The sequence below is a fragment of the Centrocercus urophasianus genome, unplaced genomic scaffold, assembly GCF_019232065.1.
Source record: "Centrocercus urophasianus isolate 14NV4802_14NV808 unplaced genomic scaffold, USGS_Curo_1.0 seq_13, whole genome shotgun sequence".
Classification (NCBI taxonomy): Eukaryota; Metazoa; Chordata; class Aves; order Galliformes; family Phasianidae; genus Centrocercus; species Centrocercus urophasianus.
The window spans coordinates 44549981-44561568 of NW_024884475.1; the positions used below are offsets into that span (position 1 = coordinate 44549981).

General features: G+C 55.2%; 1 protein-coding gene across 1 annotated transcript; it reads right to left on the reverse strand.

Moving 5' to 3' along the window:
• Window positions 1-1263: 1263 nt before the first annotated feature.
• On the reverse strand, window positions 1264-3136 carry PRDM8 (PR/SET domain 8). Its single transcript, XM_042812606.1, has 3 exons — window positions 2924-3136; window positions 2623-2845; window positions 1264-2489 (listed from the first exon to the last, which is right to left on the reverse strand). Exons 1-3 carry the CDS (start codon window positions 3134-3136, stop codon window positions 1264-1266), a joined length of 1662 nt encoding a protein of 553 aa, XP_042668540.1.
• Window positions 3137-11588: the final 8452 nt, after the last annotated feature.

Below are 11588 nucleotides of genomic sequence, written 5' to 3' on the forward strand. Positions count from 1 at the left end.
TATTGTCAAAGCACCCAGCGCACCCAGATAGACTATAAAGTTTAATAAATCTTTTCGGGGGGTTGGGCGGGCCGGGTCGGGCGGGGGCATGAAAAGAAACACGAAACTACCGAGACTCCATCATTCACGGGCACATGTCACACGCGGGCGGGCGGCGGGGACGGGGCGGGCGGGAACGGAGCGCGGAGCCCCCAGCGCGGAGCTCGGAGCCCCGGACGGGGGAGGGTTGTGGGGGTCCCGTCCGCCGTCCGCCGTCCGCCGTCCGCCGCAGCCCCGCCCGGAGCTCCGTATCTAAAATAAAACCTTTACCCTGACATAGAATTATTCTTACATCTAAACCATAAGTGCTTCATAATTTAAGTAGAAACGTATGACAAATGCATCAATATGTTGCAATATATGACATTTCAAAAAATGTACTTTAAGTCATTTGCTTTCCTTTTTTTTTTTTTTTTTTTTTTCCCGTTTTTTTTTTTTCCCCTTTTTTTTTTTCCGCCTTTTCTCTTTTCCCTTCTTCGCTTCTTTTGCCGTTTTTCTTTTTTCTCTCTTTATAATCTTTGTCCTCTTTTTGCCTTTGGAGTCCATTTTTCTCTTTTCTTTTTTCTCCATTTTCTCCATTTTTTTTTCTTTTTTTCTGTTTTTTTTTGTTTTTTTTTTTCCAATTTCCTCAAATTCTCTCATTTCCTCCATTTCCTCGGTGTCTTTTTCTCATTTTTTCTTTCTTCGTCACTTACGTCCATTTTTCTTCGTTATTTCCTTTTTCTTTATATTCTCCACTTTTCTCCCATTTTTCTCCATTTTTCCATTTTATCAATTTTCTGCATTTTTTTCCGATCTTTTATCCGTGTTTCTCCATTTTTTTCCATTCTTTCCATTTTCTCTGTTTTTCTCTATTTTCTCAATTCCTGCCCGTTTTCCCCATTTTCCTCCGTTTTCTCACTTCTCTCAACTCTATCCCTTTGGTCCATTTTCTCACTTTTGTCCATTTCTCTCTCTCTTTTTTTTTTTTTTTTTTTCAAGTCCGTGTTTTCAAATGCTCCCAAATTTCTTTTCTCTCCATTTTCCTCCGTTTTTTCCCCAATTTTCTCAATCTTTTCCTTTTCTCCATTTTCACCGTTTTCTCAATTTTTTCTCTTTTTTTTTTTTTTCCTCCGTTTTCTCCATTTTCCCCTTCTCAAATTCTCTCCGTTCTCTTCCTTTTCTCCATTGCTCTCCAATTTTTCCGCCCGTCCCCTCTCCCCCTTCCCCCCTGCCGCCCCGCCGCTAGTTGTGCGAGGTCATGTGGCGGGAGAGGTGGTGCCGCTCGCGGAAGGACTCGTTGCAGATGGGGCACTTGAGCTTCTCCTCGCGACGCCGCTTCACCAGCGGCTCCAGCGCGTACTCCTTCTTGTGGTGCGAGCGCATGTGGTACACCAGGTCCGACGTCATGCGGAAAGACGCGTTGCACTTGGCGCACCAGTTCTGCGCCGGGAGGCACAGCGACGCGAACGACGGCGGCAGCAGCGTCAGCGCGGACGGCAGCTGCAGCTGGAGGGGCCCCACCGCGGCCGCGGAGCTCTTGGGCCAAAAGGCGGTAGCGTAGAGGAAGGGGCTCTGCTTGGCTCCCGCTCCGCCGCCCGCTCCCTCTTTGGCGGCCAGCTCTGCGGCGTACAGGCGGCCGGCGGAGGGGCCGTCGGGGCACGGTTCTCCCAGAGCGCCCAGCTTGGGGCCGAGCGGCAGCGGCGGGAAGCAGCGGGCGGGCTGCGAGAACGCGCTTTTCCGCTCCTCCGCCCCGACGGCTCCCGCCGCCCCGAGCTGCGGCACCGAGCTGAACGCGCTACCCCGCGTCGCCGCCCCGTTTCCACCGCCTCCTCCGGAGCGGGGGCACAGCGCCGGCTCCCCCCCGCCGCCCGCCGTAGGGGCCGCGGGCGAGGAGCGCTCGGGGCCGTCCTCGGGGGCTGCGTCGGGCTCGGGGCCGCGCGCCGCCTTCTTCACCTCGACGAAGGCGCTGCGCTTTGCCTCGCCCGTCTCGGGGCTGGGAGGCGCGAAAAGGCGACCGCTCTCCTCGGGGCCGCAGTAGGAACCGGCGGCGCGGAACTGCTGCTGCGGGGCGCACACCGGCTCCTCCTTGGGGGCCGCCGGCAGCCCCGGGCGCTCCGTCGGGAAGCGGCTCCGAGCCTCCTCCTCGGGGTACCGTCGCTTGGTCCCTCCGCCCGCACCTTCGGGGGGAACGTCAGGGCGGCGCGGGGGATTCTCCAGCTCCCGGGCCAGGTTGTGGAAGTCCGTGGAGGGCTTGGCCGCCCCCCCAGCGCCGCCGTCCGGGAAGGGGTGAGGAAGCGGCTTGGGGAACTTGGCGGGCTCCGGCTCCTTGGCGGCTGCCTCCTTGCCGTCGGGGGGACCGCCGTTGGTTCCGTGCAGCCTCTTGGGGCAGCGGAAGCGCAGGTGGGCGGCGAAGGGCAGCTCGAACTGGAAGCGCTGTCCGCACTCAGGGCAGGAGAACGGCGGCGACCCTGTGCGGGACACGGGGAAGGGGACGCGCGCTCAGCCCCGGGCTGCTCAGAGCCGCCGTCGGGGAAGGGCACCCCGCACCCACCGCCCGGCCCCTTCCCCTTTTTTGGGGGAGGGATTTTGGGGGGCACCCACCGTCGGGACCCCGCGCGGGGCCGAGTAGCAGCAGCTCGGCGAGCTCCTTGCCGTACCACACCAGCAGCTCCTCGTCCTTGGCGATGCGGCGCAGGGAGCGGTAGAAGAGCTGCCCGCTCTTCACGTAGGCCTCCAGGTTTTGCTCCTGCCGCTCGCGGGCTGCCTGCACCAGCCGCAGCCACATCAGCCCCTCCGCAGAGCCGTTGGCCGCCGACGTGTCCACCTGCAAAGGGCCGAGTGTCCGTCGGAGGTTCCCCAGGGGCCGTGGGGCCGCTCCGCCCGCCCCGTCGGCGGCTCTTACCCGGAAGATGTAGGGCACGGTGCGCTTGTCGGTGGATTTGAGGGCGATGAAGGCGATGCTGTCGTAGAGAGATGTGTGGCTCAGCACGCACGGCCCGAAGATGGCATTCTCCGGGATGTCGCAGGTGGTGTAGACGCTGGTGAAAATGTCCGTCAGGCACTGCTGCACCGCTTTGGCCTCCCCGTCCCACGGCCCCCGCGGGGCGTCCTCCATGGCTGCGGGCGGGGGGAGGGTGGGGAGAACAAACAAACACACACACAAAAAAAGCCACACACACACACACAAAAAAGAAATTATAGCTATTTGTAGAAGTAGAAATCAGAAGGAAAAATGCGAGTCATCACGCTGCGAAAAAAAATAAAAATCAAATAAAAATCACAAAAAATGAAATGATGGATGTTTACAGAGATGTAAATCAGAAGGAAAAATGAGAGAAAAAGTCATCGCGGTGGGGAAAAAAAGGGCTCCGCGCGGGGGATGCGGCCGCCGCCGGGGTTGTGTGGGTTCGGATGGGGAGCGTGGCCCGGCCCGGAGGGTTCGGAGAGTGGCATTGTGGCTGACGGCAGCCACCTCCCGCTCCGAGAGGGAGCGTCTGGCTGCGCATTACCATAATCCAGCACTTTCCCTCCGAGATGTAATTCAAAGCAGAGAGCGGAGGTAATTCTTTTTGCCCCGACACTCGCTCCGCAGAGCAGCCCCGCTGCCCGCGCGGGGTCGGGCGGTGCGGGATCCCACCCTGCGCTGTTCTCCCGTGGAGCCCTCTTCCTCCCGACCCGCTCCTCTGAATTCCTCCCTCCCCACCTCCACCGTACGGATCCCCGCGAACCGCCCGCTCCGGAGCAGAGCGACCCGGCCCCGCTTCCCGGGGACACCGCTGCCACATCCCCCCGCGGAGCGGCGGAGGGTGTCCGGTCCCCCGCGGGATCGGGAACCGGGAGGGGGCCGCTCCCTGTGCCCCCCCTCCTCCGCCGTCGTTGCGGAGCTGCCCGGCCCCATCGTGCCGACCTCCGCAAACGAAAGCTGCGGCGGCAGGCGGCCCCCGCCGAACTTTCCCCCCTCCGCCTCCCGCTCTCCCCCGGCCCCGCGCAGCCCCCGGCTCCCCGTGGCCGCCCTTTGTCCGGGGCCGGCTCCGGGCATTGTTCCCTCCGCCACTCACCGGGGGCGGCGGGGCCGCGCTCCACGCCCGGCGCTGGCACAAAGGCGGCCGCCGGCTCCGTGCCCCCCGCTCAGCGCCGCTCCATGGCCCGGCCGAGTGCGCTCCGCGCCGCGCAGATGGACGCGGCGCAGTGAGTGAGTGGCACGCAGACACACACTTTTTGTTTGCCGCACATAATCTGCCCAATGACGCGTGACAGCCCACGTCCCCTCCCTTTAACCCCTTCGGGGGACTCCCGCTCGCCGCTCGTCCGCCCGCACGGCCCTCACCTGGCAGCGCGCGGGGACCCCCCGAAGCTTCGGGACCCGACGGCCGCCCCCGGGGGGCAACGGGGCCGCCACCGCTGGGACGGAACCACCGCCGCGACAGAGTCGCTGCGGGGACGGAGCCACAGTCGCGGAGACGGAGCCACCGCCGGGGCGGCCCCGACGGCGCTGCTGCCCCCGCGCACCGGGATTAAGGACGGATGGGGGGGTGAAGGATGGATGCGGGATGAGGGTTGGATGCAGGATGAGGGATGCATGCGGGATGCGGCCGCTCCGTGCCTGCGGAAGGGTTCTCCTGCATGGAGAGCTTTCTCCGCTTCAGTCCTTACCGCCGTCATTTCGGACCCGCGATGGATTTAAAAAATATAAAGTAAAAATGGAAATAAAAAGGCGAAAGTAAACAAAAGGCGGCACAAAGCCCCTTCCAAAGGGGAGTGGAGCGCTGGGTGCAATCAGAGAGTGGCGGGTGCGGGGCTTTCACATTCACTTATCCGCCGCGTAATTACGATTTTCCCTGCATTAGGATTAAGGGCTGCCCGTAATGTGCTTTCAACATTTATCTTATTAATTCCACAAACCCAGCGGCTCCTCAACGGGGATTGCTATAACATTGCCGATACGCGGCAATTTACAGATGTTTCGGAGGTGCGCGGTTTTTGCGTTACATATTTTTCTTCTCTCTTTTTTTTTATTCTTTCCCTTTCTGATCTTTAGCCCCCGCTGCTTGGCACGCAGCGCCCGACCCGCTGCCATGCACCGGGGAGCAGAGAACTGAATCATCCTTTTTCTTTGCCACAGTTTGAAGGGGCACCGCAGAAGGAGTAGTGCCCGAACCGCTGCAGCATTGCCACGGCCGCCACCACCACCGGGCTCGGAACAGAACTGCGCGGAATTTTGGGGTGCATTTGGGGCATTTCGAGGCATCTTCGCTCCCCCCCTTATCCCTCCCCACTGCTTTTAGGTTCGTGTTTTCCTGTGTGCTGAGGAAGGTATCTTTCGGAATACTTCACCATAGCGTCTTCCGAGAGCCCCATGCGTTATCCACGGGAAAATTTCTGCGTGCAGAACCGCGGCCCCGACGGGGCGGCCCGACCCACCCTCCGAACGGTGGTGAGGCCACAAGCAAAGAATGGAACAAGCTCTGAGCTCCGCGGTCCTGTGTCCCTGATCCTGAGCTGCCACCTCACCTTGGCACCCCCGGAATCATTGACAAATATTCACGTCTGCGCTCAGCACCGCAGTTTTTTCTCTTCTGTGAGCACTGAGCTGAAGGATGAAGGGTGCACGCAATCCCTCCCTAGCCCTCACCATTCTACAGCTCAGCTCCCTGCCCTCTATTCACTGCTACCTGGTTTTGGCTTCCCATAAGTGCACAATGCAAAGAGATGGGGCCCAGGGCCGCACCCCATTTTCACTGCAACGTGTCACCCCAGCACCCAGAGGCTCTCCTTCTCCTCTGGGGGTGAAGACAGAGGGGCAGACAGAGGATTGGACAGAGTGGTGTGGAGGATTCCAGCAGGGATGGAGCCCACAACTCCCCAAGATTGATTTCCCTCTGTCATAAATCTCAGCCCTCTGTCCCCCTGACCACCCAAGCATGATGAAGCCCTTTTCCATCGAGTATTCAGCACCGGAGCAGCACAGCCCGCCCGGCCCGCAGCCATCTGCTGCTCCGGGAGCGGAGAACAGCGGCCACAGAGAAAGGGCCGCGCTGTCCGGACCGCTCCGGGACAAACGGCAGCGCTGAATAGCGGCCGCAGCCTCTGCCTCGCTCCGTGCCTATGGAGACGGAGGAAGAAAAGGAGCATTATAGCGATGCGACAATTGTAACACGAGCAAAAGAAGAGGCACCCAAAGGGCAGCGCTGCGGCGGCGGAGGGCCCCGGGTGGAAGGGTACTGCCGGGTTTATAGAGACTTTCACTGCTTTTCGATCGGGAGCCAAAGAGTCGGGGGACAACCCCCGAGCAGCGGTCGCGACACGCAGGTGACGACTTTTCGGGCTTTGCGGCATTTCTCCCCAATTCCTCCCCCCCCCCCCCCGTCCCAGGCGTAGCATCCTGCAGGGCGAGCGCTCGCTTCCTCCGATGGAGGGCAGGAGAGGAGAGCCGACGACTGCGGCCGCGGCCCAAGGGGACCTCAGCGCCTCCCACCCGCAGCCACCCATTGCCACATCCTCCCCCCCCCCCCCCGGCCTGGGGGGGGGGGGGGGGCACGGGGGGGCCCCTTCCTCGTGTTCCCCGACGTGCTGCTGCTTTCGTGGGCACCAGCCACGTGCGTGGCTCATCCTCATTCCCAATACCAGCATTGCTTCCTTCCCCCCCCCCCCCCCAACTTGCTTTTCTCAACGTATTACACGCACGGCTCCGCGCTGCTTGCACAATGTTTTGCGTGATCTAATATTCTTTGTTCCAAACTGCAAAAAAAATCTAAATAAAGACTATACTGTGTCGCATCGGTATAGGCATCAGCTCGCGCTTCCCGCGGCATATGGTACTTCAGAAGCCATATGTACCACTGTTTAGTGATTCTGGCAAAGAGGCGCAGAATGGTGAAATCCAACTGCCAGGATTTCTGAAAACAAATATGTAAATGCTCCAGTGCTTTTGTTATTCATAACATACCTCTAACACAGCACATACAATATGCTGTTCATTCTGTAACTAGTGTACTACTCAGCTATATTTGCTTCAGCCCTCGGTTTTAAAGATTTTTTTCTGCTCTGTACGATTCCTCCATGCTTTCCATCTACATCCATTTAAATTGGCACTTGGAGAAGGGGATTTTTCCTTTTTTTGGGGGGGAGGAATGGGGGAGTGGGAGGCGTGCATATCTATACAGGCATCTAATAGTGGAACAAAGAGCCACGCGACTGCAGCATCCCCTTGGCACAAATGGTGGAAGGAAGCCTGGGAAAGGCACTGCTTGCACTGCTTTGGGGTCAGCTGCTGGAGTGGGGCAAGCGTCCCAAGGAAGGTGATGCTGAACATTTGGGGAACGCCAGGAAATAACAGCTGGGAGGGGGTTTGGGACACCAATCCCACAGAGTATCCCTACTCGTATTTTGTATTTGTTCTTTACATTAATGGGGTGACACACTTAACAGCAGGAAACATTGGCATATTATGCAAGAGAGGTCCCAGAGTATCTTCATACCATCATCCCTCTGCACCTGGAAGCACATTCCACGTCCAGCATTTCTGTGAACTGTGAACAATAACTGTGAGATGTAAGCCCTCGGCTGCTCAGACATTTGCACACCCTGTGCGAGTGCATGGAATTTGTATTTGTTGGTATTCACCTTAGTGGGAGAATGCATATCTTAGATCGATGTCGTTGCAGTTTATGGGGATCATCTGTGCCACGTTAGCAGCTCAGAGCTTTGATTCCAGAGCCTTGCAGGTGCCACTGTCCTCCCACATGCATGAGTGGGGTTGTGAAGGGCTGGGACACCTGGCACAGGTCCTGGGGCTGAGTCCCACCCTGACCACCTTTCCAAACCTAGAAAGCAACTTCCACATCATACACAAACTTCGGTGTTTTGGAGAGAAAAAAAAAAAAAAAAAAAAAAAAAAAAAGCCTCAAATTTTGACCATCCTCACAGCAGAAAGCTTCCTATTTTTCATTGTGTTGGTTCTTACTCTCAACCAACATCTGCCGCTATGATTATGGTCTCTAATGAGCTTCTAAATCACATCACAGCATTCTGTGCTGATGAGCTGCAGTCAGTAACTAAGTGTTTCCTCCTGCAAGATGTGAAACACTTCCTACAAAATGCTGAGTGCTCGCAATTCTCCCAACACAAAAGGTGAGAAACTGTTTTTTTTTTAGCATGTCTTATTTGGGGAAACCCAGGAACTGAGTGATACGTAGAGAGATCTGAGCCTGCCTGCTTCACATATAACACAGGTAGAAAACGCCACAGAAGCACATCCCCAGAAGAAGACAGCAGTTTCAGGGACTGTCCTTAGCTGTTGACCCCCTTAGAGGAGGTGAGGGAATCCAGAGGAACCCACGGACAGCCAACTGACCCACAGGGATGCAAGGCAGCTTTCTCGTGTCACACAGACGCATCACAGCTCCTTCCTAGACTCTCTTCTAGCACACAACCAGAACCCAGCTCGTGTGGCACCACCTCAGCATGTGCTGAACTGGGTATGGCATGCACATCCAGCCTTGTCTCAGGAGAACTGGGATGGAAGAACATAGATTTATTCATCTTTTTACAGGATGTATATGATTTCTCATCATGTCAGTAATGAGGTGATGACTCCTCATGGGTGACTCAGGCTTTGTCTTTCCCTTCTGCTCCAGCAGCTCATGAAAAGGGAAGTGAAGAGGGTTTGGTTTACAGTATGATTTTACGGAGATACTCCTTACTTCCTGCAGATAAGGATGTGTACAGCTGATGCAAGCCAATCCATCCACAAGCTGACACCTGTATTCAGTTGGGCACAAAGCATCAGTCCTCCCCACCACCCAGGAAGATCATTCAGGACATGTCCAGTTCAGCAAGACAATGCTACCTTGCACACACATACGGATACAGGATTCCCCTCTACCAGCCAAATCCCAGAGAAATAATGATCCACACACAAGATTTTGTCTTAGAAAGTGGTTGAGTGTTAGAAAGATAGCAAGGAAGTTGTTGAAAAGATGTTCTTCCATTTCTTTTGGACTGCAGGCACCCAAAACCCAAGCCCATAAAATGGCCCTGGAGTTGCAACCATCTCCAAGATTTCTTGCAAGTTTGAGAGAAGGAAACCCCAATGGGCAAGTAAAAGAGCAAGGCAGTACTTCTAAGCATGCAGGAGCAGGAAGCAGACAGGACACACACACCGTGGTGTGTCTGTGCCATGAGGCATCTTGGCTGACGGCCGGGTGAGGTGCCTGTGAGGTGACTCAGCACTGTCCCTGGCACAGGATGTGAGTTCCAGGTGAGCTAATCCCTGCCTCCTTTGCACAGCATTTATGGGAGTAACACACCTCCCCGCTTTGGCTTGGCACACCTACGGCAGGAGGAAGAATTCAACACGAATGCTAGAACATTGCCGTATCAGAAGGGCGTGTAATAATCCAGGTCTTTTTCTGCAGTCATCACTATATATCAGTTGTAGATATTTCCCCAAACTGTTGCTAGTTGTGCCACACTCAGCCAAGATGACAGATTCCTGCTGATCTTGGTAAACAGGGTAATGGCTGCCAAAACACCATAAACATGAAACGTGGATCCAGCTGCTTCACTTGCTGGTCTCTGGGTGAAGACCTCTGCCCTTCCTGCCTGTTGCAGATAATTGCATTTACTGATCTGCCAACATCACCACTCAGAATGAAGCCTAGATTCCCAGGCAACACTGCTCCGCTCCCACATGTATTAACCACACAGTTGTAGGACTGAAAAACCCATAACTCCTTCAATTACAGTATGTCAGGACTGCCTACTATGTTGCACAAGCTGACTTTTCTGAAGCTGAGAATCTGAGGAAGAGGTAGTTTAGAGTAAAAAAAATTAAAAAATCCAACCTAAACACCAGTTAAAATGATTACAACCACTTCCCTCCATCCATCAACAAACTCTTACCCTTTGGCAGACAGGAACTGCTACAGGCACAGGATTGATGCACACGTGGGCACTGGTGCTGCCCACTTGGCCATGGCCTGATGTTATGCAATCCAGACAAGCCACCTGCTCAAAATATAATAAATAATCAATTCATATTCAAACTCTGGACTTCAATATGCTAAGCCTCAAATGTCTCCCACGATACCAACTGCACAACCTTCCCACCCTGCCTCTCCCAAGGAAGTTGCTTCAAGAGCTCTGTGCCACAGTGCTTCTCTCTTACCTATCAAATCAGGACTCCACACCAGGAGATTTGGACCAGAAAACAGAGCAGGAGCCCACACTGTAGACCCCACTCATTCCTCCTCAACCTCCATGACACTGGACTCCAACTCTTACCTGTGAGTAGCAATTCACAAAACCTCCAGAAAAGGCCCACGGTCTCCTTTTTCACCCTACACAACCCTATCATATCCATCTCCTTCAGCTACCCATTGCCTTGACCATTGCAGGTTCACAGTTACTCTATGATAGATGCATAGAGATTTCCTCAGCGCAGCCCAAGTCCCTCCAACAGCACCCTCACCCCACGGTGTAGGAGCAGCCAAACTCATTAAGCCAAGCCCTGGGAGGTCTGCCCCACAGCTGCACCACATTCCCAGCAAAAAAGAAAGGGGACTCAGGTGTTGCCTCTTATAATCACAGACCCACCACCAGCTGCTGTGGGCTACACCCTACCAACAAAAACCCCCACAAAACTCTTTTCCAGACCTTCAAGCTCCAATCAAAGCAAGGTGTTTCAGTACGCCCCGTCACAACACTGAGCTGCAGGGCAGCGTATGCAAGTGCAGCTCTCCGTGACTACGGCTTGCTGGTGATCGTATGCCGGAAGAGTGTTGCACAGATGACTTCACGAAACAAAATTAAGAGTCATGCATCAGAGAGGACATTGCCACAGCTCTGGCGTAATTAGGAGCCATCATCATCAAGCACAGGAAATTGGCACATCTGCTTTTTCAGGCTGTCGGGCACACTGTCAGGGGGAGCTGTGCTGCATCTCTGAGCCTTGCAAAGCACAAACATTTATGCAGGCTCCCCCAAAACAGTGATGTATGCAGTTTTTCATCATTTATCCTCCCAGTGGTTATGTTCCCTTTCTATCCCTACACCATGCAGGGAACACTGATCAGACAGCACCATATTCTTTCTTTCCTCCATCCCCAAAGAGCTTTGGCTTTAAACCTGCAAAACTCCACAGAACAAAAGTTACATTTCTGCTTGATGCACCCAACATAGGGTTTGCTTCTTTCCTTTAGAGTAAGCAGTAAAGCCCAGCAAGTCCCATGGCTTGGGTGGATGCAGGCTTGGAGTATGAAGACAAGCCACTTTTTCTTCCTATTCTTTTTCCCTTTAGGTGCCCACTCAGAGATGCATTGTTCCCTTGAGGGGATATGCTGAACTGCTCCCTGCTGTGGCCATGCGTTGTTTCCCAAGAAGACCAAACAGGGTCACTGCAGCCCCAGAGTTGTGCAAAAATCCCATCCGGAGTCATCCGTTCCTCAGTGCTGCTCCCAGCCAGCAGCCGCTTCTGGCATAAGATTTGATTTTTCCATCATGCTTTTTTTTTCCCTCTCCCAGGCCAAGGCTGATTTAGCTGCACGCTGTGAGGTTTGCACTGGGAC

Bases quoted from the DNA above. Each gene is read 5' to 3' on its own strand.
- PRDM8 (XM_042812606.1), bottom strand. From the start codon at position 3,136: ATGGAGGACGCCCCGCGGGGGCCGTGGGACGGGGAGGCCAAAGCGGTG. The intron at 2,846-2,923 runs GTAAGAGCCGCC...GGCCCTTTGCAG, and splicing joins CCGTGCCCTACATCTTCCGG to GTGGACACGTCGGCGGCCAA. The intron at 2,490-2,622 runs GTGGGTGCCCCC...TGTCCCGCACAG, and splicing joins CCCCGCGCGGGGTCCCGACG to GGTCGCCGCCGTTCTCCTGC.